Source organism: Rhinolophus ferrumequinum, chromosome 9 (genome assembly GCF_004115265.2).
Source record: "Rhinolophus ferrumequinum isolate MPI-CBG mRhiFer1 chromosome 9, mRhiFer1_v1.p, whole genome shotgun sequence".
Taxonomy (NCBI): Eukaryota; Metazoa; Chordata; class Mammalia; order Chiroptera; family Rhinolophidae; genus Rhinolophus; species Rhinolophus ferrumequinum.
In genome coordinates, this window is record NC_046292.1 from 17928342 (window position 1) to 17953698 (window position 25357).

General features: G+C 52.3%; 2 protein-coding genes across 3 annotated transcripts; both read left to right on the forward strand.

Moving 5' to 3' along the window:
* Nucleotides 1-488: 488 nt before the first annotated feature.
* Nucleotides 489-10246, forward strand: CNKSR1 (connector enhancer of kinase suppressor of Ras 1). 2 transcript variants are annotated; one of them, XM_033115961.1, is made up of 21 exons: nucleotides 489-594; nucleotides 2999-3156; nucleotides 3237-3418; nucleotides 4027-4111; nucleotides 4523-4564; nucleotides 4651-4755; nucleotides 5345-5404; nucleotides 5541-5591; nucleotides 5885-5986; nucleotides 6070-6140; nucleotides 6214-6329; nucleotides 6423-6529; nucleotides 6605-6635; nucleotides 7020-7192; nucleotides 8089-8162; nucleotides 8327-8398; nucleotides 8643-8716; nucleotides 8873-8934; nucleotides 9017-9113; nucleotides 9195-9376; nucleotides 9634-10246. In XM_033115961.1, the coding sequence occupies exons 1-21, from the start codon at nucleotides 510-512 to the stop codon at nucleotides 9901-9903; spliced, it is 2199 nt and encodes a 732-aa protein (XP_032971852.1). In that variant the 5' UTR covers nucleotides 489-509; the 3' UTR covers nucleotides 9904-10246. The 2 variants fall into 2 exon arrangements, with proteins under 2 accessions (XP_032971852.1, XP_032971853.1); XM_033115962.1 differs by lacking the exon at nucleotides 489-594 and adding an exon at nucleotides 640-766.
* Nucleotides 10247-10992: 746 nt separating this feature from the next.
* CATSPER4 (cation channel sperm associated 4) lies at nucleotides 10993-20716 on the forward strand. Its single transcript, XM_033113811.1, has 11 exons — nucleotides 10993-11055; nucleotides 11183-11257; nucleotides 11715-11858; nucleotides 15020-15121; nucleotides 16345-16442; nucleotides 16614-16734; nucleotides 16939-17072; nucleotides 18406-18580; nucleotides 19105-19313; nucleotides 19640-19805; nucleotides 20624-20716. Exons 1-11 carry the CDS (start codon nucleotides 10993-10995, stop codon nucleotides 20714-20716), a joined length of 1380 nt encoding a protein of 459 aa, XP_032969702.1.
* The last annotated feature ends 4641 nt before the right edge of the window (nucleotides 20717-25357 follow it).

Sequence of the window (25357 nt, forward strand, 5' to 3'; positions counted from 1 at the left end):
ATCATAGCTTTGTATTTTTAACATCTTTATACTAATTATCCTCCATGCAATCTTCAGCACTTTGTTTTAAAAATTTAAAAGCATTATTCTAAGAAACGGCCCAGAGGTTTCACCAGACTGCCAAAAGCGTCCATGATACAAAAAAAGAGGGGCTAAAAATCCCTGTTCTAAAGGTTTTGAGCTATTAACTCCGGTATTCTTTCCAGCAGCCCATTTTACAGACAGGGAAACTGATGCACGATGGGTAGGTTAGCGCCCAGTCCCACAGCTAGCAAGCTGTAGAGCTGTGATTTGCACCCTTTGCACCCAGGGCTCTGGCTCCCTAACCTCTGTGCTTTGCTGCTGCGCTCACTGCTCACCTTTCAGCCCCTTTTTGAGGATCCTGAAGGTCAAAGTCCCGCCCTGTGATTTGAGGCCAGTTTGGGGCGGGATCCCAGGCCGGCTCTGAGGTCACGTGGGTCACACACCAGTGGTACCGCCCCCAGGTCAAGCCTTCTAGCTGCTCGGAGATGCCTGAAGGGCGGGGCAGGAGGCAGGCAGGCCGTAGGCCAATGGCTGTCTCAGCGCCTCACCTGGTCAGCTACGTGAGCCCAGGTATGCTGGTCGCTCCGCCCAGGGCCCAGCCCGGTCCCTCCCCAGCCCTGGGCTCTGGGAGCGGAAATTCCTGCGCCGGCGGGACGGAGCGGGCGTCAATCCCAGCGGGCGGACTAGGCCATGGAGCCAGTAGCGACCTGGACCCCCGGGAAGGTGGCAGCATGGCTGAGAGGTGGGTGGGACCGGGACAGAACTGGGCTTGAGGGTCACTGGGGCGGGAAGAGGTGAAGGAAAAAGGACCTGCTGAGGCTGTCAGTTGGTTAGTCTGTCAACAAGTATTTATAAATGTCTGCCATGAATCGGGTACTGTGCTAGGCAGAAGGATAGACGAGATGACCCCGAGGACCCAGAAAGGGTCTCCCATCGCCCCAAGAGGCAGCCAGGGTGGCGATGGGGAGGCGGTGGGTGTAATGAAAACAGAGGGGACGGCCCCAGAGCGTCCCACGCCTACTTTATCTCCTTAATCTTCCCTCCGCTCCAGGGTGTAGAGGGCTGTTATTAAACCCATTTTTCAGAAGCGGAAACTGACGCACTGAGCCAGGAAGTAATTTGCTCTGGCTTTGTAATGGGGCCTGCCCTATTTCTCTTCTTCCCACCCCCAGTCTCCCAGTGTGTGAAGCAGAAGCCTCAGCCAGACTGAAGGGGTTGACACAGACCCTTCCCCCTCCCCGTAGGGCCCTCCAGGGGAGATGCCCCCCAGGTTCAGTGAGCCCAGATGGGTGGGAAAGGTCTAGACAGCTGGCCGGGAGAGACTCAGAGAAGACGTCTGACATGCAGGTGGGAGGGGAGAGGTGAGTCAAGACTTCCTCCTAGAGGGAGAGACGGAGTGCAGGGGCAGTGGGAGTACACTGGGGGCACTCTCGGGGTGACCAGCCCCCACAAAAGCAGAGATTCAGAGCTAGATTCAGACTCCCAGAAAGGATTCCAGGCCCTGCTCCCTCATTCACCAGCTCTGTGACCATAGGTCTCAGTTTCCCTACCCATAAAATGAGACTAGCAACTCTGGTGTCATGAAGTGGACAAAATGAAACAATCATGACAAGTGCCTAGGATGTCTAACTCAATGTCGGGGTCCGAAGAAGGCAGCACAGAACATTCACTGTACATGGGAAAAGTTTCTCGAGGGCCATAGCCATGAAGTAACAGGTTCATGAACGCCTGTCCAGTGCTCTAAATGTCACACAGGGAATGAGAGAGAGCTGTTGATCACACACAGGTTCCACAGTGATGAAACCTGGCTTGGAACTCCTTCAAAGAGTGAGCAAGCTAACGGTTAACCTCTATTTGTATCAGTTTTCCCATCTGTGAAATGGGATAACAATAGTCTCTACTTTCTAGATTCAGTAAGGATCAAATGTGTGCATATGTTTAAAGCCCTTAAAATTTCACACATTCACTAGGTACTTTTCTTATTTTGGAGGGCCTACCTTGTGCCAGGCATGGGCTGGAATTAGAGATGAGCAGTTATTTAAGGTGTGGTCCTTCCTTGAAGAGCTCTTGATAAATTGGGAGAGGTTGATGTTCAAATGCAGAGGTTTGTGGAGGCACAGGGGACAGTGAAAAGAGGAGAGGCCCCCTACCCAGCCTGGGGTGTTGTGGAACACTTCCTGGAGAGAGTTAGATGAAAAAGGGAGTAAAGGAGCTGGAAGAGCAGTGCAGGCAGAAGGAATAGCACCTGCAACGACCTTGAGGCAAAAGAACATGCCAGGAGCTGCAGGGAATTCATGCTCTGGATCTGAAGTGTTGAGTTGGAGGGGCTGTGCCAAGAGATGAGACTGGAGAGGCAGGTGGCAGCCTGATCATACCGGGCCTTGTGGATCATAGTAAAAAGTCTGGCAATAATAACATGGTGGCTGTTATTGACTGTCAACCATGAACCTGGAAATGGGCCAACTGTTTGACATGTATCATGTCATTTATACACACATGATTAGAAGGTAGGTGCTTTTATTCCCATTTTACAGAAAACTGAGGCACAAAGCAATTAAGTTATTTGCTTAAGTGCTGGATCTCCCTGACCCCAAAGCCCCATGCTCTGACTCCCTATTCAGAAGTTCTTAGAGAAACGAGCATCAGAACACGTGGAGGATTTATTAAAATGTTGACTGCTGGGCCCTACCCCTGAAGTATATGGTGGGGCTAAGGATTTGTATTTCTAACTAGCTCTCCAGTAAGGCTGCTGCTGCTGCTGCTCGCGGGACCACCTTTTGAGATCCACTGCCCTAAACTATTCTACTTCTCAACTCAGTGCCCTCATCTGTCAATGGGCAGAACACAGTTTAGGTCTCAGGGTTGTCATTAGGAACAGATGGGAGGGAAAAGGGCTTTGCGGGAGTGAAGAAGGGGCCAGAAACGCTATGACACTCCCTGGCTCCCTTCATGCCGACCCCTGCTGTCCTTCCAGGCCTCGATGACTCCCTGCAGGACTATTGCTTTGAGGACTGGGAGCTGCCTGGCAAATACCTGCTCCAGCTCTGCCCCAGCAGCCTTGAGGCTCTGACAGTGTGGCCTCTGGGCCACCAGGAGCTCATTCTGGAAGGGGTAGAACAGCTCAAGGCCCTGGTGAGTGAATGGTGGCCACACTGGAGGTTGCTGATGGGCGGGCCGCTCCCAGGGAGTGACCTGCCCCCTCTCTGGCACAGAGCTCCGGGCTACAGACAGAGAACCTGCAGAGCCTGACAGAGGTGCTGCTGAAGGGGACCTGTGCTTTCCAGAGCTTAGTCCAAGGCCGCCTGGGAGGCTGTGCCGAGCCCCCTGCTGAGGTCCTCAGCGCTGCTGTGAATCTGGTGCATGACGCCCGTACCCTCCTCTTCTGGCTCAACAGGTACCTCAGGCTCCTCTCAGGCCCGGGCTGGGGTGACTGGTGAGGGGATCCTTCTTATCCTTGGCCTCCTCAGGGCCTGGGAGAGAAAGACAGAGCTTGACTCTTGTTCAGATATGGTGGAGCAGGGCAGAGGTTAGTTGGTCTGTATGGGGCACCGGGACGCCCAGGTCCCCACCCTCCCTCCCAGCTTGTAATCATAGTAATCATATCACCAATCTGCATAGAGAGCTTCTCTACCTCCTTGACTGGTTGCTGCTTGTCCCACAGGCCCCAACACAAATGTCACCCCCTCAGGGAAGCCTTCCCTGTCATATAGTCTCAGAGCTCCCTATACTTCATAGCAGTTGAAGTTAAATCATTATCGATGGAATTGTGTGTTTTATATCTGTCTCCCCAGTGTCTAGAACAGAGCCTGGCATGTATTAGGTGCTTGACAAACAAGTCTTGTGCTAACTTCTTTGTGGTATCAGTCATCTCCTTTACCCCAAACCAAAACCCATCAGAGCAGGTATTATCCCATTTCAGATGAGTCGTCAGCTCTGAGTGGTTGTGTGACTTGACTGTTAAGCGCAGTCCCCTAACCACTGTTTCATCCTTCCCCCTGCCAGGTACCTCTTCTCCCACTTAAACGACTTCTCGGCCTGCCAGGAGATTGGGGAGTTATGCGGGGAGCTGGGCCAGGCCTTGCAGGAGGTAGGATAACCAGAGGCCAGGCTTGGCCCAGGCTGTAGAGACCAAGTCAGGCGAGAGCTTTTTATAACCTGTGAATCAGCAGAGGATCAGGTGTGAGGGCAAGAAGCAGTGAGGGCAGGAAGAGAGGCATCCAGCCACTGGGTAGGGGGCGATGGTGGCATGGGGTTTCCTACCTGGCAGGGGGGCAGCTCAGGAAGTTTGACTCTCAGGGGACGAGGGGAGGGCATGTGTGGTGACTTCTGGGGGCCTGGTGTCGGGGGAGACTTTCGGGTCAAAGCTCTGAGGCCATGTAGTTCTGGGAAGGAGGTCAGGTTACAAGAGGCAAGGAGGGACTGTAGGGAACCCGCCCTGCCCTCCGGAGAAGGCAGTGCCCCTACTCAGGAAAGGTCCCTGCTCTCTCACTACTTCCAGGACTGTCCAGCGGCTGAGAAGGAGAGCCAAATCCTGAGGATCGTAAGTGTTGGGGGGAAGTGGGGATGGGGTTGGGGGATGGGCTCCGGGGATGGGCTCAGGCTGGACATCCCACTTCCTCTCCCCAGTGCAGCCATGTGGCTGGGATCTGCCATAACATCCTGAGCTACAGCCCCCAGGAGCTGCTGGAGCAGAGGGCTGTGCTAGAGCGAGTGCAGCTGGACCATACTTTGGTGAGCCCTCATCTCTAACCTCTTGCCTCTGACCTTTCAGCAGCCTGGCCTGGGCCCTGAAACATGGTCCTAGGATCCCACTGAATCCTGTACTGTTACAGCTGGAAGGCCCCTTTTGTATAGATGTTAAAGGCCCAGAGGACTTTCCTGGGGTCTCATTGTCATTCAGCACTTTCCCCAATCCTGAGGTGGTGTGGTCTCAGGTGACAGAGTCCAGCCCTGAGACACAGACCTGGCAAGTTAGGAGAGAGAACATGAACTTTTCTGCTTTCATCTCTGACCAATTGGGAAAACCAGAGCCATGAGCCCCGTCCCTGCCCTGCCCTTGTCCCTGCTTTTCCCTTCAGGAGAGTTGCTGAGAATCTCATACCTCAGAAGTCAGCAACCCCAGCTTCTCTCTAATCCTTATTGGAGGAGGAGGCAGAGGCCCACCAAGGAGTGGCAAGCCCAAAGTCACACAGCACGTTGGGCAGTGCCAGCATGAAGCCAACTCCTTCCCCAGTTCTGCCCACCCAGGAACCCTGGTGCCCAGCGGGGATCCTACCCCTTAACCCCACACCCTCAATGACTGCAGCCTCTGCCTCTGCAGGGCTTAGAAATCCACACCACCAGCAATTGCCTGCACTTCGTGTCCCGAGTGGGCACCCAGGTGAGCGCCTCACACCCTTCTCAGCCACCCACCCCCAAAACCCTCTTACCTGCCAGCCAACCCAGCTTCAGGCCCCAGGAGGGTACACCCTCTGCCCTCCCCCCGCCCCCAATACCAGGTCCCCTCTGACTTTCAGCTGCAGATCCTGCCCGGAGACGAGATCATCCAGGTCAATGAGCAGGTGGTGGTAAGTGAAGAGGAGAGGGACATGGTGGGAGTGAAGGAGTTACTAAGTAGAACCCAGGCCTGGTGGGTGGGGAAAGACCCTTGGGGAGACCAGGGCTATGGGAGCTGCATTGCACGAGGTGAGCCAGCTCACACAGCTCAGAGCCGCCTCGGCAGAGCCAAGGGAAGGGGGCTTGGGAAGCTTCCTGGAAGAGGATATGAGGCGGAGCAGGAGGCTGAGCGAGTGCTGTGAGGGAGAGGGCCTCCAGCTCAGCTTGATCCAACCCAGTGTCCCTGCCCTGCTCTGTCCCCCAGGTGGGCTGGCCCCATAAGAATGTGGTGAGGGAGCTGCTGCGGGAGCCATCTGGGGTCAGCTTAGTGCTGAAGAAGGTCCCAGTGCCAGAGACGCCCCCACAGGTACCTGCTGCCCGACCCTGCCCCCAGCCTGCTTTCAGACTCCTATAGCCAGTTCCATTACCCTGTTTCTGTTTGTTCCCCAGACGCCTCCTCCGGCCCTGGACTTCCCACAACTAAGGGTACCATCGCTGGCTGTGGCCCCACCATCTCCCAGGTAACAGGCTCTGCCCCAGGTGCATCTTGGTCGGGAGCCATGGGCTCATCTCATCTCTTCTTGTTCTCTCCAGGGCTCCGTCCAAAGATGTCTTCGCCTTTGACCTGACTTCAAACCCAAGTCCTGGACCCAGTCCTGCCCCAACAGTCAGTTTCAAAGCCCTACCAGGTGGCAGATGCCCTGGGCAAGGTACGTGGGATACCTGGCTCTGACCCCTGACTCTGTCTGATACCCCCCCACCCTATTGCCTCATGGACCCTCTGTCTCCTCCCTCCCTGACAGACTGTGCCTCCCTTGACCTTGAGCCCTTGTCCATTGCCCCTGAACCCCCAGCCACACTCCCAGCAGCGGTAGCAGAGACTCAGGGACCCTCAGAAGACCCTGAGAAGGTAAGCTCAAGGGTTCAACAGGAGGGTGGTGGCTCTGGACCCAGAACCTTCTCTAACTCCCTGTGGTCTTTTCAGAGTCCTGTCCCTGGTCGGAAGAAATCAAAAGGTATGAAATGCACCTGATTGGGTGGGGGATCCTCCCGATCTGAGGAGCTCTCAGAAGTCTTTAGTGCTAGGCAAGACCACCCCCCACTTACTTCACACACAGGCTCTCCTGGAAAGAGCTCTGTTTCTGGCCTCGGATAGACCTGTGCTCCCAGCCTGTGGGCTTTTAGCCAACAGCTTGTCCTCTGATCTTCGGTTTCTTCGTCTCTAAAATGGGAAGAGTCATTATCCCCACCTCAGAACTGACACGTTAACATTCCAAGCACAGAGTATGGGTTCAGAACTCTCAGCTGGGGATGCTCGGGGGTGGGGGGCAAGGGAGCAGTTTTGGGGAGTCTGGGATGCCTTGCCAGCACCTCACTGACCCTGTGCTGTGCTGCTGCAGGCGTGGCGACGCGGCTGAGCCGCCGGCGGGTGTCATGCCGGGAGCTGGGTCGGCCAGACTGTGATGGCTGGCTCCTGCTGCGCAAGGTGCCCAGTGGCTTCATGGGCCCGCGCTGGCGCCGCTGCTGGTTTGTGCTCAAGGGACATACGCTCTACTGGTACCGCCAGCCCCAGGTGAGACCCTATATACACACTCAGGTAAGCAAATGAGTCACCTCAGGGTCACAGATCTTGTCCCTACTCTACCATCCACTCCCATCTGTGGTCACAGGTGGGCCACAGGCCCTCGTAAGCCCCCGTATTCCTATCTGTAAAACAGGGTCACTCTTCAGAGAGAAATGAGCTACTATGTTATAAAAGCAGTCTGGAAAAGTGTAGATGGTATAAAGAACCACTTTTATTCTGCCCACTTTTCCTTCCTCTTCTGTTATTCTGTCATCCTAGTGATGGGCTGTTCGTTCAATTGTTTATTCATTCAACAAACATTCAGGTGCTTACTGTGCATCCAGTTCGGGGCTGGGCACTGGGGACACAGGGAAAACTTGGACAGGTACTGCTACTCCAGGCTGGTGTGGGAGAGGATGGATATACACTTAAGGACAGTACGGGGAACACATGCTATGATGAAGGAAAAGCCCAGAGGACAGGTGGGAGCCCACAGAGGCGGCCAGTCCAGCCTGAGGCGTGACGAAGTCTTCCTGAGAAATCAATGCCTGGGGGTTAGTTAGTCAGATGGAAAGGAGAAAAGGACACAGAAGGCAGAACAGCGTCTGCAGAGCTCAGTGGTGTGAGGCAGTTTTGTCTGTGTCTGTTGATAGAGCAAATGCATGAGCAGACTCCTCTCTGGTGGCTCTTTCTCTGGATCTCTTTGGCTCTCTTTTCCTGGCTCAAAGGCACCCCTTGGTCACACTCTCAGCCCCTACCCCAGATTCCTGCCCTGCGCTCCGGACACTGGGAGATTTGTGGTTAGAGAGCCTAGGAGATGCCCCCTTGGGGAGGTGTCTTCAGGACCTTGACCAGGCCTCAAGGGTGCTGGGGCTTCTTGCTGACCTTCACTGTCATCCCCCCAGGATGAGAAGGCTGAGGGCCTCATCAATGTCTCCAACTACAGCCTGGAAAGTGGACAGGATCCGAAGAAAAAATAGTTAAGTCCACACGGCAGGGGGTGGTTGTGGGGACAGAAAGGAAGATGTAAGGTGACAGGAGGTGCGGCGTGAGGGCAGCAAGGGGCTGGGATTCCCAGAGCAGGCTCTCTGGGTTCTGGATGGGCACACCCCGGCTGAGTGAAGCCCCTTTGCTCCCGGGCAGTGTGTTCCAGCTCACCCATCATGTGTATAAACCCTTCATCTTCGCGGCTGAATCCCTGATGGATCTGAGCATGTGAGTGCCACCCCCTCACCCCGCAACTCCCACATGAGTGCTTCAGAGCCTGGATTCAAATCCCAGCTCTCTGATAGTGGTTGATCAAGGCACTCTTCTAAGCCTCAGTTTTATCATCTATAAAATGTGCTAATAAGAGTTCCTACCTCAGCATTGCTCTGAGGGTTATATTAGAAGATATCAGGGAAAGGACCCCGGCATACAGTAAATGGAAGCTCCCTGAGACCCCTTTGCCCCTCCACAGGTGGGTGCGTCATCTCATTACCTGCATTTCTAAGTACCAGTCTCCAGGCCGGGGCTCCCTACCCCGAGAGGAAGGTGGGTGTTTCACAGGGGTGGTTCTCACTGGGTCGCACCTGAGCCTCTGCCTTTCCTGGATTGGGGGCTGGGAACTCAAATGCCCTAGCCCACTTCCTGGCCTTCCAAAACCCTGTGAAACTTAGTGGGTTCCCCAACTGCTCCTGTCCACCCCAGATTGCTACAGTGAGACGGAAGCAGAAGACCCTGATGATGAGGCTGGATCCCGCTCAGCCTCGGTGAGTAGGGGACTGGTGGAGGGTAAATAGCAGGGTATGGAACTCAGACTGATACCTTCCTCTCCTTCTACCCTTCCCACAGCCCAGCCCAGCCCAAGCTTGGAGTCCACTCCATGGAGACACATCACCTGCAGCCACGCCCACGCAAGGCAGCCCACAGACCTCTGGCCTTCCAACAGGTGCTGTACTGGGATTGGGAGCTGAGATGGAGAGCTGAGGTGGGGACAGGCACACCCTCATCCTGCTCCCCTCTCCCGCAGATAACAGTGAAGGGGCACTGGAAGGAATGGTACGAGGGCTGAGGCAAGGTGGTGTGTCCCTCCTGGGCCAGCCACAGCCCTTCACCCATGAGCAATGGCGGAGCTCTTTCATGCGTCGTAACCGTGACCCGCAGCTCAATGAGCGAGTACACCATGTGCGGGCACTACAGAGCACACTCAAGGTCAGCTGGGAGGCACTGGGCACGGCATGGGGCTGGGCTCTGGGCTTTCGGCTCTGGTTCCTGGCCCGCAGCTCTGGTCTCCGCTGTGGACTGGGCCAAGTTCTAGGTTCCTGGAGCCAGGCCCTCGATTTGAGGACTGGGGCTAGACTGGGCCAGGTGCTAGGTTCTAGGCACTGGACTCCGGAGTTAGCTCTGCGCTCAGGCTCTGCCCACCTCCCTGGCTGATCATGGCCCCTTGGCCCCTACTCTCCTCACAGGCAAAGTTACAGGAGCTGCAGGCCCTGGAGGAAGTGCTAAGCGACCCCGAATTGACTGGAGAGAAGTTCCGACGGTGGAAGGAGCAGAACCAGGAGCTCTACTCAGAGGGCCTGGGGGCCTGTGTAGTGGTGCAGGCTGAGGGCAGCTCCCAAGTCCTGACCTCTGACTCTGGAGAACAGTCTTTCCACCCACTGCCCTCCGACCCTGAGGAAAACTCCCATCTCTGCCCCCTGGCTCCTGAGAGCAACCTCCAACCTCCTGACCTCTGACCCTGGCCAGTACCATAGCTCCTGACCTCTGGTCCTGAGGACCACCTCCACTCCCAGCCTCTGACATGTCTAGAGCATCCTTGGATTCTGTTCAAGGTTGGAAGTAGAGCTGGTCTGTGGTTTCACCCCAAGCTGAACCCCTCTGCCTGAGCATCCACCATTTCTGCTACCCTCTCCCCTCTTGCCAACAAAGACATGGGAGGCTGGGCTAAAAGAAACTCTCTCCCATCCATCCTGCCCCCCCCAACCAAGGTCCCTTGGGACTTCTTCCCTCCCCAAACCAGTCTGTACAGGTGTTCTTCATTTTACACAGAAGACCGTTTTCAACCAAATAAAGTCAATTTCTCTAACTTGAATCTGTGTGTGCCTTTGACCTCCATATTAGAATCAGGAATCTCTTCCCAGGGGCACTGGGATGAAAAGCTGTCAGATGGGTGAACGACTTGGTAATAGCCCACTGGGCAGCGCACAGGCTCTGTAGCTGAAGCTCCTGCCTACCAGGATAAGGATTGCTGGTTCATGGCTCAGGAGAGCTTCTACTCATGCTCATCTGTCCCCAGCCCTTTGGAGACCAGAGGGTGTGCTCCTACCCCATCCCCCGGGGGGACAAAGTGAGAAATAGAGACCAGCCTTTCACTCTCTAGATGGGGAACATACCTTGCATGGAGGGACAAGGTGGACCCCTGAAGACAGGCGTGGTAGGATGGGGCAGCTGGTGGGCAGGAGTGCAGGTTGTGCTCTGCTAGAAGGAGGGCCCGGAGATAAAACGTTTTCCTCCTTTCCTTAGGCCAGTCTCACCTCCAGCTCCTGGATCCAGAGCAGGGACATACCCCTGTGTCTCCATCCAGGCTGTACAGACCTGACCTGCTCCCATCAGCCTCTGACCTCTGGCCCCAGTCAAGCTCCTTAGTGTCCCTGACTTCCTCTGTTGGGTCCCAAGAGAGCAGTGGGAGGAGCTTCCCTCAAGATTGGAATTCTTTGGAATGCAGATGGCTAGAGGTCACAGAGGCCTCTATGATATCACCACAAGGGGGAGCAAGTCCGCTTGGAATGAAGTTTCTTTGAAAAGTGGGAGGAGACTGAGCAACTATGACCCAAAACTGGTGGCAGCAGTGGGCCAACACCACCAATATCAAAACTTTGAGTGTCATGGTAGGTGGTCCCTGTCTGGCTCCACCACCCACGCTGGGCATCCCAGGGTCTGGAAGGACATAGGAGGACCGTACTGGGTCCAGGGGGGCTGGGGCTGCACTAATGGGCCCTTTCCTTACCCTTGCAGAGGGCCACTCACGAGCCCTACATCCGGCCAGAGGAGCAAGTGCTCATCAACCGCCGAGACATCACTAGCAAAAAAGTAAGGATGAAGCTTTGCTGCAGCCATCCTCACTCCCACAGTGACACTTCTACAGATATGCCCATCGGGTAACAGGCCTCATGATAACTCTGTCCCTTCTGCCTTCTAACCGTCCCCCCAGGGGGCAGTCCCCAGCAGAAATCCCTGCAGTCACCCCCCATGATATATTAGTAACTGCCTGTCAGTGCCCCCACAGGAAACCCTCTATGATGATGGTCACTCACCAGCAGAGACCCTAAAAGAGTCTCCCTTGCAATGACCCCCATGAAGATCCCAGCAGTGACTCATTTGGGTGGTGACCTCTACACTGATACCCCTGTTCCATGATCCCCACTTAAGCCCCTTCCCCCCAAGAGTGTCCTCCCCAGGACACTGCCCCCCATTCACTGAGAGCAAACATCTGGGCAGAGGCCTCCTATGGAGACACCTGCCTGAAGGAAGGTCTGTCCTTTCCTAGGATGCCTGGGACATGCAGGAGTTCATCACTAGCATGTATATCAAGCAGCTGCTCCGACACCCGGCCTTCCAGCTGCTGGTGGCCACGCTGCTGGTGGTCAACGCCATCACCATCGCGTTCCGCACCAACTCCGTCCTTGGCCAGGTGGGACTCCAGCCTGACCTCTGCCCCCACTGACATGGCAGGGGCCTGGGCAAGGTACTTCCCTCTCTGGGCCTCAGGATTCTCATGTGTTCAAGATGACTGGATTGGCTGCTGCTCTTCAAGGGCCTGTCAGCTCTGACTTTCCAGGGGTCTAGAGATCAAGGGAGACATTGTGGTGGAGGGGGCCCAGCTTTGAGGAATGCACTGTATTTGTCAAGGAAGGGGAGGGAAAAAATGGTGTGAGCAGAGACAGGCACATGGGTGTCTTGTAGGAAAGAGTATTTCATTTTAAGCAATAGTCACTAAGAGTGAATCACTCTGTGCTGGGAACTGTGCTCAGTGCCAGGGTTCCAGGTGTGAGCACAGCAGACCCAGTTAGTTCTGTCTCACACAGACACACACGTCATTATAAATGCCCAAGTGCCAAAGGATGTGGGCGCTCAAAGAAGGCATCAAACCTGACCTGGCAGGGAGGAGGCTGTCAGGGAAGGCTTCCTGGAGAAAGGGACACTTAAGCTGAGAATAAAAAATGAGCAGACGTTGACCAGGCAGAGAAAGGTGAGGACGTGTGTTTGGGGCAGAAGAAATAGCGTGTGAGTTCTATGTGTCCGACTTGAAGTCCAGGATGACTTTGGCCTTATCCTTGATGTTTTACTTTCTTACAAGAAGTATACTATATACATGGATTGTGCTATTTAAGATCAATATTTTTTAAATGTCCAATGTGATGGCTGATGAGTTTAGAAAGGTGCTCAGTGGCCAGATCATGCAGGGTCTTTAAGTTATGTGAAGGAGGATGGCCTTTAGCCTATGTCACTGGAAAACCAGGAAAGAGTTTAAAGCATGGAAGTGACGTGACCGGACACATGTTTTAGAAAACTTATACTGGCTTCCACAGTGCCGATCACGGAAGGGAGCGTGTCAAGAACGGGAAAAAATGGAGCAGGCAGGACCGTGTCGGAGATGTTCAGGTGAAAGATGACGGGGCTTGGACTGGGAAAAGGGAAGTGGGTAAAAAGAGGCCCACAGACATCTGAAGCTCCCTAGGCGTCAGATCAATGGGTCTTCCAGATTTTTTTAATAACAAATACCTAGTGAGCTCTTATATATGCTGCCTGTTTAACATCCATCAACATCCTCATGCACATAGAGAAAAGGAGAGCAAGAAGTTACGTTTCTGGCTTGAGGAACTGTGTGGGGATGGTGCCGTTTGTTGGGATGTGGGGAGGTTGGTGGGTGAGCAGGTTTGGGGAAGCTGCTCAGGGCAGTTTGAGTTGTGTAGTGTTTGAGGTGCCTGTGCAATATCCACCTAGGGATGTCTAGTGAGGGGTTAGAGGCCAAGTGTGAAACACTGCAGAGAGCACTGGGGTAGAGATGGTGACATGAGATTGCCGGCATCTGGGTGGATGGTTGCCAAAGCTAAAGGAATGGATGGGGTTGCCTGGGGAGAGAGCATTGACTGAGAAGAGAAGAGGCCAAGACAGAGATCTGAGGAGAGCCTCCAGGTAAAGGGCAGGAAGTGGGGCAGGCTGAGAACGAGTGCCAGAGGAGTGGGAGGAAACCCGGGAGAGTGTTCCATCAGAGGAGCCGCACAATGGCAGATGTGGCTAAGAGATGAGGCCATAAAACATCGCTTGGAGGCAGCTCTTGGGGCCTTAATGAGAGCTGCCTCTGATGTGGTAGAGGCAGATACCCAACTGCCAACGTTGGCAGAATGAGTAAACTGGAAGGCAGACCATACCCCCTGATGGATCATGAAATCAGTCCAGAGAACAGATACCAACATTCTCATATAGAATGAAATAGTAGAATGAAAAAGAATGAAATAGAAATTGTCTGTGTGTGTGTGTGTTGGGGCGGGGGATGAGAGAGAGAGTGTGCGTTATGTTGCAAACTGTAAAATATATATCTTATTACGGGTCCCAGTCAAAAATGCTAAAAGCCCTGGTATAGAATATGTGCCGATGATGGTCCAGTCCTAGAGGCCTGTGAATACCAGACTGGTTTTGAACCTTAGGGAGCCATGGAAGGCTTGTGGGTAGAGAAGGCAACTCTAATTTAGCCGTGGATGTCCATGACTTGGAGAAGGCAAAAGGACTATTTAGGAAGATCTTTCTATAAACAGTGAGGAGAGCCTATTGACTCCAGTGGCCAGCGCAGTGATGCTGAGAAGACAGATGAAGGGACAGAAAGCTCTTCCTTGTTGTAGGCTGACATCCCTGACCCATGATGCCCTTTGGGAATTTGGAACAGGCGGGGAGCTCACAAACCTTAACCGCCCATCTGGGTGTAAGAAACTCTGTGCAGCCTCGCACTGGCCAGTTGGTGGGGGTGGCGGCAAGGTGTGGGTAGCAGGAGGCTTCCATGTGTGGCAGCGAGTCTTGGGGCAGAGTCTGTTAGCCATGGAGATGAAGAAAGGGAGGAGTCCAAGTGATTTCAGTAACGGCCACGGTGGCGTCAGGGGGCTAGGAGCTGTTAATAGGGTCACAGACTATAGTGGAGTCACAGCTTAACGGGAGCTAAGGGAATAGGCTCTTGATTGGATGCAAGTGAGTTGGGGTTTAAACAGAATTCAGTCATCAAGTCATCCAGCCAACAATCCATCCATCTACCCAGGGAAGTCACCTGGATCCATAAATGTGGCGATACCCAGGATTTCTCTCAGGTCTTTCTTGCCTGAGAGATTTGGGGAGCTAAATCAGCAGAAGTGGTTGGAACACCAAAGAACGAAGGACGGGGCTTGGTTTCCTCCATCTCAGGGGCCAGAGTTTTTTCTCCCAGTCCAGGAGCCTCTTCTGCCTCTCCCCCTTTTCCAAGTATCTCTACTCTAGAGGTTAGGAGGAAAGATGTGTTGTCAGACAACAATCATTATTGCTAATGTCTGACCTTGGGCACCTCTCTGATTTCTCATCTGTAAGATGGGAATAAAATCTACTTTGTAGGATGATGGTGACGGTAACATGAAATGATGCATGTGTGGTCTTAGCACGGTATCTGACATGTACAAGCAAAGTGTGCGCTAAGGGAGCTGCAAAGGGGCTAAGGATGAAAAGCAGCAGGAGTATGGGCCCTCCCCCGCAAACATCCTTTCTCCCTGACCCCTCCCAGGCCCCGCTCTACTGACCTCTCTGCCCCTCTCTTTTTCTCTATCTTCCATGTAGAGACACTATCAGTTGTTCTCTACCATAGATGACATTGTGCTGACCATATTTATCTGTGAAGTTCTCCTTGGCTGGTTAAATGGCTTCTGGATTTTCTGGAAGGTGAGATCCTGGGCCCTCCTTGCCATCACCCCTACTCCTCCTTAGGGACTTCACCAGACCCAAGCCCCACCCCTTTGCTCCTGGCCCTGCAAACTGAGGGGGGGGTGTGTGTGTGTGTGTGTGTGTGTGTGTGTGTGTGTGTGTGTGTGTATGTGTGTTTGCAGAGAGACTACTTCTGAGATGTCTGTGAAGCAACAGAAAGTAACTTGTACTAGAAGTCCAGCCTCCCTGGGTTCCAATCCCAGCTCCAGCCTTCCCCCATTCTGTGATCTTGGGAAAACCTTGGTTTCCAACTCTAAGAAATGAGATTGAGACCATCCACCTTAATTTACAGGGTTCAAGAAGAGGAATCAGCAAACTTTTGCTGTAAAGGGCCAGATCAATATTTTAAGTTTTGTGGGCCACCCAGTCTCTGTTGCAAACACTCCCCTCTGCTGTGGGAGCACAGAGTAGCTGTAAACCACACATAGATGAATGACCATGGCTGTGCCCCTAAGAATCTCATTCATGGACACTGAAATTTGAACTTCGTGTAATTTTCATGTGTCACCAAATATTATTCTTCTTTTGATTCCCCCCTCAACCATTTAAAAATATGAAGACCATCATTAGCCTGAGGGTTTTACAGTGAACCCTGTTCTGGAGAGTCTCCAAGAGCTGTCTGGATGGGAATGGGTCTGAAAGTTACATTAAATGAGACAAAGACTCAAATTCTTTGTTTGAATAAGATTTCTGGAATCCAGGGATTTCTGGAGCCAAGGGATTTATTTTGCCTTTGGGCATGTTCAAGAAGAGGCTTTTAAAAAAACAAAGAAACTATCCAAAAAAAAAAAACTTTCATAAAAAGGAAGTATCATTTAAATAGTTACCAGAACAACCAATAGAGTTATAAGCTTTCCGTGGGTTAGAGGTTTCACTTCATAGAACACAGAATAAAGAACCTAGAACAACAATTCTGAAACCTGGATGTCTTAAAGGACGCTTTGGGCAAACAACACTTGCAAGGATGCTTATTAAAACATGTATGAGACAGTGAGTGCATGAATGTTGGTTGACATGTTTGGGGCGCAGTAGGATGAGTAACAGCAGTGGATGACAGATGACTGGCCCTGCTGTGAGAGGAACATTGAGTCCCCATCCTTGGGGTGTGGGGATGGCAGACCCAGGATGTCCCCATGGGTTGGGCCTGACAGACCCCACTGGGGCTGGCCCCCACTCCCCAGGACGGCTGGAACATCCTCAACTTCCTTATCATCTTTATCTTGCTTCTGGGGTTCTTCATTACTGAACTCAATGTCATCTCTATCACCTATACCCTCAGGTGAGCTGGAAACTTGAGAAAAGAGGGGAACCTGTCTGGATACTGGAAAAAAGATTGGGGGGAGGTTGTTACCAGCTGGGATCAGTTCTGCCTGTCTGGGCAGGTGGAAGGGGCAGTGGGAGGAGGGGTCTGGGAAGGGCCAAGAGGCACCCCTGAGAGGCTCTGCCACAGGGTGCTGCGTCTGGTGCATGTGTGCATGGCGGTGGAGCCCCTGGCCCGGATCATTCGTGTCATCCTGCAGTCGGTGCCCGACATGGCCAACATCATGGCCCTCATCCTCTTCTTCATGCTGGTCAGTGCCCTCGCCCACCCCCAGCCGCTCCCCTTCCCTGAACAGACCCTGGGCCACTGGGAATGAGGGCTGTCTGAAGAAGAGGAGGCCTATGGGCCCAAATCCCCGTGATTCCCTTGGCAGCATTCATTTGTGTGGCATTTGCATGTTCTGTCTCCACTGCTTTTGGGTGAAGTCAGGGCGGGTCTCCGATCTCTCTGGCAGGTGTTCGCCGTGTTTGGGGTCACTCTCTTTGGTGTGTTTGTGCCCAAGCATTTCCAGAACATGCAGGTTACACTGTACACCCTCTTCATCTGCATCACTCAGGATGGCTGGGTGGACATCTACAATGACTTTCAGTGAGTCCCCGTGGGGCTTCTGGGCCCCCAGGCCAGCCAGGCGAGGCAGGGGCTGGGCACCCATGCAGCAAAATACTGACTGGGGAGGGAGAGGGTTGTAGGTGGGAGTGGAGCTCCGGGCCTGGGGATGAGGATGGCCCAGCAGGAATGGGGTGCCTGGGGCTTTCAACTGGAGGAAAGGAGACCCCTATGGCTGGGGCCTTTGGGTTTGTGGGTTGCTTGAAGCCTTGTGCCCCTTGAAACTCCACCTATTCAGTCTCACTGTAGGCCTATTCATGGAGATTTCTCCCATCAGACTGAACAGCTGGGTAGCCTGGCCTTAGAGAAGGGAATAGTCTGTGGTTGCACTAGGGCTTCAGGGCAGCCGTGCAGCACACATTGGAGACCACCAAACTGCCTGGCCTCCTAGGAACTTAGCGTCTCATCTCATTCATTTTTAGCCATTTGTGGCCAAGTTCACTTTTGGCCACAGATGGCTGCCTGGGTTCTGTTCTTTACTTCTTTCCCATTAAGTCTAAATAAAGCCTATTTGTTTCCAGTCCACTCCAAGGAGTGGGTCTCCCTAACTGATTTCTTTTTCCCCCCTCCATGTAAGAGTAGAAGGTAAACGGATTCTGTTATCATTATGCATTATGATGTAGGTAGTGGAGAAACCATAGAGTGCACAGTAAAGGTGGACTGGGCTTTTAAGTCTTTGCTCCACTACATTAGCCATACAACCTTGGGCAGGATAGTTCATTTCTTTTCCAAGCTTCAGTTTCCTTATCTGTCAACTGGGGATTATCATACAATATTAACTATGTCATAGATTGCTGAGTAGCAATAGAGAAATCCTATATAAATCTGTTAGCATTGAGCCTGGCACAGTTTACACACACACACACACACACACACACACGGCAAGAGAGAAAGAGAGAGAGAGAGAACTACTATTTGGGAAAATATTTTATGGGAGATTTACAACATGTATTAACAGTAGGTGGGATTTTTTTCCTTTATACTTTCCTTCTGATCTTTCTATAATGAGATTGAATTACTTTTTATAATAAAAAACATGAATAAAGACGATAGCCGATAGATTAAACTTTATAATGCTGATGTACAAATCCCCACCTTGCAGGGCTGGCTTGAGGACCCCACTGTCTGGCAGTACAGCTGGTGCTCAGTGAAGAGCAGCTGCTGTGACAATTAGGAGTAGGCATTAGATCTGCATAGCAACAGTGAGGCAGCAGAAGTCCCAGTAGGCTTTGAGTTAATTTCCCCATTTCATAGATGAGGAAACTGAGGCTCAAAGGGCCAGGGCGGTGATAGGGCCCCTGCCTGCCATCTCCAGGATGGAGACGAGGGAGTATGCAATGGAGATTGGGGGTGCCCTCTACTTTGCCATCTTCATCACCATCGGTGCCTTCATTGGCATCAACCTGTTGGTCGTTGTGGTGACCACCAACCTGGAGCAAATGATGAAAGCAGGAGAGCAGAGGCAGCAGAATCAAATAAACTTCAGTGAGGTGAGTGAGATGGGGAGGGCAGAGGGAGAAGAGGGAGTGTGGGTATGAGTGCTGACGGGAGCACATGTGTACGTGTGTGTGTGCTCACACACTCACAGCCTGAAGAAAGCCAAACCTGAGACCTGGAGGCAGCATCTCTCCTTGAGTGCCAACTCAACAATTGGGGCTTCTGAGGGGTGTGGATAGCCCAGATGTCTTGTTTCTATGGCAACTCAAACTGAGCAGCTGGGTGACCTTAGGGCATTTAATCAATCTAAGCCTTGATTTCTCCTGTAAAATGGGAATTGTGGTCGTACTTACCTCATAGGGCTCTTATGAGAACTACATGGGTAAATGAACAGTACTTGACACATACTGAGAACTCACTAAATGTTAGTGACAGTATTATTCATTCAGGGGTAGAACTTCCCAAAGGTTGGGGAGGTGGAGGGTTGAGTACTTCCCAGAGCCAAGCCGAAAGGGGCTGGGGGAGGGTATGCTGGCTGAGCTCTCTTTCTGTCCCCTCTCCATTTCTTCTTCCCCAGACAGTCGAGGAGGAGTACAAGAATAACCAGCTGCCACTGGTGCACTGTACAGTGGCCCGCTTGGAGATGTCTGGCCTCCCCCAGGAACCACTTATGGGGGGCCCCCTATCTAACCTCTCGGAAAACACATGCGACAACTTTTGCTTGGTGCTGGAGGCAATACAGGAGAACTTGATGCAGTACAAAGAGATCCGAGATGAGCTCAACACGTAGGGCGGGTACTGGGGTACCCCCGAGTCCCGTCAGTTAGGGCTGAGCAGAACCTCAGATTCTCCTGGCCTCACGTCCTCACCATTTTATAATGTGGATCCTGAGGCCCAGAGAGGTTAAGTGACTTACCCAGGGTCCCCAGCCTATTGGTGGAGGAGCTGGAATCCAGACCTCCAGGTTCCTCCCATCTCACACGAGTGCACAGCTTGGCCTGGGTCTCCATCAGACTGAAGGGGGAGGACGCAGGGAGTGGACACCAGGGAAGAGGTGGGAGGACTGCCCCCTCCTTCCTCATCCTGGAACTCACTCACTCCTCTGCCCCCAGGGTAGTGGAGGAGGTACGCTCCATCCGCTTCAATCAGGAGCAGGAGGAGGAGCTGATGCACAGGCACTTATCAACGAGTCTGTCAATGGAGAACAGGTCCTCTATGGACATCCGTGAGGTGGCTTGCCAGCAAGACTTGATCACTGCGCTTGTCAACAAGGAAAAGGTGCATTTTCCTTCTCATACCCAAACGGCGCTCATCCCGCCACCCAGCCCAGCCCAACCCAGCCCAGCGTCTGCCTCAGTAGTCAAGGTTTCTGTCTCTCCTGAAATCTGGTCCGCCCCCTAGACTCCCATGCACCCCAGCAGTCACCGCCAACCCGCCAATCAGGTTAGAGTCCACTTTCCTTCTCTGAGATGCCCCTCCCCCTCTCGTGGCCCCGCCCATTAAGCCACTTGCGACTCCAGGGCCCTCAAACCTACCCTTTCCTAGTGTGGCTCGAGTCAGCTCAGTTCCTGCTTGGTGGCGGATGCTTAGGCCCACTGCTGGCAAAAGACCCCCGGGTCCTGTCGAGGATGTATGAGATCAGCCTTCTATTGAAGGAGGAAGCTTCTAGGGAGAAAAAGGCACATACCCACGTTAGTTGCTGCTTCCCACACCATCGGACTGGGTTAGAGTGATGGGAGGCCTTGTGACCGTCCACAGCGTAGGCTCCCACGCTCAGAGAGGATATTAGGCAGGCTAGAGTTAGACATCTGAAGGACTTCCCTGGGAGGCCTGGATGGGGCGCTGCTGAAGCTGGAGGAGATAAGGGAGCATCTGCCACGTCAGGGTAGGAAGGTACTGACAATAAGACTTCTTGGTTTTGCAGGTTCAGGAATCTAACACAAATATACGCCTTAACATGCGCAAAAGCAGCCGCTGAGAGGGCAGGATGGGAGCCAAGGGGCCTGCACACACACCCAGCTGCTGCATCTTCTGCATCCCTAGCATGACTTGGTTCAGCCTGGCCTGAACCCGCCCTCTCCCTTACACCTGGGCAGATGCCTGGGGCTGTGGAGGTGGCGGCATCTCTAGGGCCTGTGCCTGTGAGCCCCAGGTCCAGAGGAGCCAGGGTGGAGAAGGATGCTGGATAAGAGAGTGGAAGCTCTACAGCAAGGATAAGCACAGAAGGTGTTGCTGGCCAAGGCAGACAGGATGTGGCCGAAGGAGGGGCATCCCTGGCCACTTGCTCTGGGCCAGAGCTAGACGGAGCCTAAGTGGGCCCAAGAACCAAGAGGAGAAAGGTGAGGCCAGTGGGGCCAGGTACCTGTATGTTGATAATAAAGTGTTGTGTTGGTATCAATGTGTCTGAGTGGTGGACATCTAACCCCTTGGGGCAAACTTGTCCCACATCTGATGGGCAAGACAGATCTTGCCCCTAAAAAGCCTGTTTGTGTGATGGGAGAGTCGCTAACTGCCCTCCAGAATTTCCAGTCTAATCGGAGAGAGAATCTGTACCCTGAACATTTCTGAGAATGGTAGAGATATATTCTTTGCCCTTAGGGGCCTAAATTTTGCGAGTGAAAGTCTGGTCCACATGGTTGGGAGCCCCTGTCTGATGCAGGAGACAGCTGTACCCTCTTTCTCTGTCTGAAGGTGGAGGAAACTGGTCCTCATTCTGGGGTGCCCTAATCTGATGGGGTCAGCCCTGACCAAATCGTGCAGGTACAGGAAGCTCCATCCTGGGACAATGAAGAATGACCGGGCCAAGTGTGGGTCCTGGCAGGCTTCCTGGAGGAGAGGAGCACTGAAACTCACTGGAAGACAGCAAGAATTTGTGGGTTAGGTTGATGAAGTCTGGTAGGGAACTTGCAACCTGTGAGGCCTCTTTGGGACCTTCACACCAAACACCATTGATAGCCACAGCAGTTTCTGGACGTAGGCAATGCAGAGAGTCTGAGAAAGCCAAGGAAGTCATGGGCAATAGGAAGAGCTGCCCTGGATGACAGGAAACCTGTGTTCTGGTCCTTGGAGAAATCACTGGGCATCATTTTTCCCATCTATGCATCTTGGAGGGGATTAGATTGATCTCCAGCTCAAAAATCAAATGGCCAGCTCTCAGCCATGAAGTCGGGAGACCGATGAGATCAGCCATGTCACTGAGACTCAGGTTCCCTGGTGTTGGGTTGGGGGGAGGCTGGAAGGGCCAGAGTTCTGCCCAGCTGTTCAGCAAAGACTGACAATCAGGGGCCTTGGTGTTGCCACGCAGTAGCCTACCCGTCTGTGTTCTCGTACCTGCCCCTAAAGAAAGGAGAGTCTGTGAGACGGATCCTTTCAGGGACTTTGCTTCACCTTTGTGCTTATACCTTATGTCTCCCTCTTTGGCCCCAAAATATGACTGGTCAGCCAATGACGGGTAAGACTCCCCATGGGGGTGGGGGCAACCCAAGCCAGGCAGAGCTGCGTGGGGACCAACAGGAAAACCCACGGGGTTGATACAGGTGGGCACAGCCCCCCACCTTCCCCAGGCTAAGGAGAGCCTCTGCCTCTGTGGCTGCATTCCTTCCCACAACCTGCAGGGGAAGTGACTCAATGATGTGCTCTCATCTATTCATATGCATAAAGGTTTTGTCTCTTGGGGAAGTACATACATCCTGAGACTTACGTTCTGCTGCCTGCAGGCAAGGGTGATTGGCTTGAATCACCCTTATTGGTGACCCTATTATAATGTATGGGATTCACAGATCTTGAGATTGACAAGCTTTATCTCCTTTACTTCCTCACCTAACTAATAAAACTTATGTGTTGGCCCGATTTGGGGGTCCCTTGGCCCCGCTTGCACTCTATTCTTGGCTGCTGTCTTTTCTTTTTATTTTTTATTTTTTATTTTTTTATTTTTTATTTTTTAAATTTATTGGGGTGACAATTGTTAGTATGCTGTCTTTTCTTAACCCTGCGTGGCCCTCCTTGCTCCCCAGAACTCTCGTCACACGGGACGTGACACCTTGGGAATACTCACCAATTGGAATGGGAGTCTCCAGAGGCCCACTGATTGCAGCTGATGGGAAACTCCACCCTCCGTACCCCTCCCATCAGTATTGGTTCCAGCCCTGAGAAGACCCTGGGGCCTGCTGGGAAGGAGTCTGGACAACTGGGATAGAGTGGTGTACTTAGCAGGCAGCTGAGAGGTGGCACCAGTGCCAGCAGTGCCTCACCATCTCGGAACCACTGTCATTCTCCTGTCCAGGCCAGGACTGCTTCCCAATGCCCTCCAGGACCATCAATCAGCAGAGCCCTGGGCTCTTTGTTGGGGATGGAGCCCTCAGTCTGCCTGGTGAGAAGTCACATACACCCTTTCCATCTATCTTTCTCTGGGGGCTCTCACAGCCCTTCTTTTGGCTGGCCAGGGAGGGGAAGAAAGTGGTGGAAGATCAGGTAGTATCCCCAGGGAGATCCTATACTGTGAGAACAGCCATCCCCCCACCCCTAAATTGTCTGAAAGCCTTGGGGCACCAATGTGTTTGGAGGCAGGAGCATGATGGGATGACCTCCAAGGGGCTTCTGGCTTTGCTCATCCATCCTCTTTCAGGATGCTATCTTTGTCCCGCTCCCTCCATTTTGTCTGTCATCTCAGTTGTCTCCCCCTTTTTATCTGTCTTTTCCATCTGGGCAGGGACAATAGCCTGGGGTTTCTGCAGGCTAGTTCGCTCCCCAGCTGGCCTACAACTGAGGTTCCAAGGCCTTGGACACCTGCTGTCCTCCCTTGCCCTACTCCAGCAAAGAGCCTCCCTGAGCCTGAGGTCAGACTGCAGCCCTGGATCCTGAGCTCCTAGGACAGTATGGGGGAAGATATTGGGAGGTGGCAGAAATTGCATGTCTCATCACTCCCATGAGTCCATGACTTTTTCCAGGGACAGGAGTATCCTTGGCAAAGCATCCAGGAAGCAGATAGCAATTTTGGTGAGAGGAGCAGAGGGGATAATTATTACCAAGAGCAGATTCTACTTATTGAGCACCTACTATATGCTAAGCACTGTGCTAAGTACTTGACGTGCATTATCTCATTTAATCAGCAAAGTGGGTATTATTACCATCCCGTTTTTACAGTTGAGGAAACTGAGGCTCAGAGAAATGAAGTGATTTGCCCTCCATTGCAGAGTTGGGATTCTATCCCAGGTCTGACTTCAGAGCTTAGGCCACTGTCCATTGCTTCTCAAAGGAGCTTGGATGAGCAGGAAACCTCAGTATCATAAAGATGTCAATCCTCACCAAATCTGTAATTGTGGCACACTTCCAGTCAAAATCCCAATAGGATTCTTTGTAGAACAGGATAAGCAGATTGTAATATATGTAAGGAAGAACAAAAGACCAACAATATTCAAGATAATTTTGAAGATCAAAATGGGAGATTCATTGAGGTTTACATTAAAGTAACAGTAAGATAATGTGGTGTTGGTGCAGTGATAGGTGAGTGAACCAATGGAATGAAAGACCCCTAGGGCATGGAAATTGGTCTGGATACGTAATGAGGTAGCAAGGCAAATCAGTGGGGAAAGGAGGGACTTTCCCATACGGAAACACATGGAAAAAACATAAAATTAAATCCAGTGTAATCATCTCTCCCTTCAAATAAAAACTTGAGACCTCTGTAGCAAGACATCTGTTCATTTCAGCTGGGACTTTTAGCAAACAGATCCATGGGTCACTAGAGTTTAGAGGGCTCCTCCTATATTAAGCCCAAGTCCCTTACTGTGCTGACAGGGACATGGAGGCACCAAGAGGGTGGGATCTCCCCCAAGATCACACAGCAGGTCACTAAAAGAGCCATGTCTAGAGCCTAGATCCCCCTACTCTTTCTATGCATCCTGGTCAGCTCTCTTGCCCTATTTTGACCCCTTTGCTCTGCACAGGACTAGAAGAAACTGGGATGTGGAAGGAGCACGTGCCTGACAGGAGTGGGGGCAAGGTTGGGGACAAGGGTCAGTGCCTCCTCAGGCTAGGTTGTGGGAAGGATAAGCCTGTCACCTGGGCTGGGTCACCTCCAGTTTTCTGAATTAGTCCTTTGACAATGGCCAAGGATGCAATGACAGGGCATCAGGTGATGCACCTATTTCTGCCCATTGCCCAGGGGAAACAGGAGGGTTTCGAAGGGATCCAGATCAGCACATCTGATCTGAGCCCTTCTCTCTAGAGAGAGTGGCTAGCTCAGCTATGAGAATGAAGCTACGTGTTTGTGAGGCAGTGTGGAATATTAGGGAAGACACTGGGTTCTGGGGTCTGAGGGACCTGGTTTCAATTACAGTGCCACCACTTCCTGGCTGTGTGATCTTTCACAGGTGTATTCACCTGTCTGAGCCTCAGTTTCTTCATCTGATAAATAGAAATAATAGTCCTTACCTCAGGTTGGTCACGAGGATTGAATGAGCCAATGATTTTGCATTGGAGCAGCACCTTACTCAGCACGGTAAAGACTGAATGATGTCAAAACTATCCATGACTGTTACTGCATTAACAGAAGCTGTTGGCTTGCAATTAGGAGTCACAAGTTACCAAAAAAAATTTATATCTTTAAATATTAGTCATAATCAATGTAATAGGAAACTCAAATAAAAAAGGCACCAAGAAATCAAAGACCAAGTGCGATAACAGATTTCCGTCTTTTGCTGATTCTGTCTCTAGAATAGTCATTGAGTGGAAGGAGACGTAGTTGCCAGCACTAGTTAAATCTGAGCGCCCTGGTGTGTATCAGCTGAGATCTATTAGCACAGAGGTGACACATAAATAAACAAATGTGA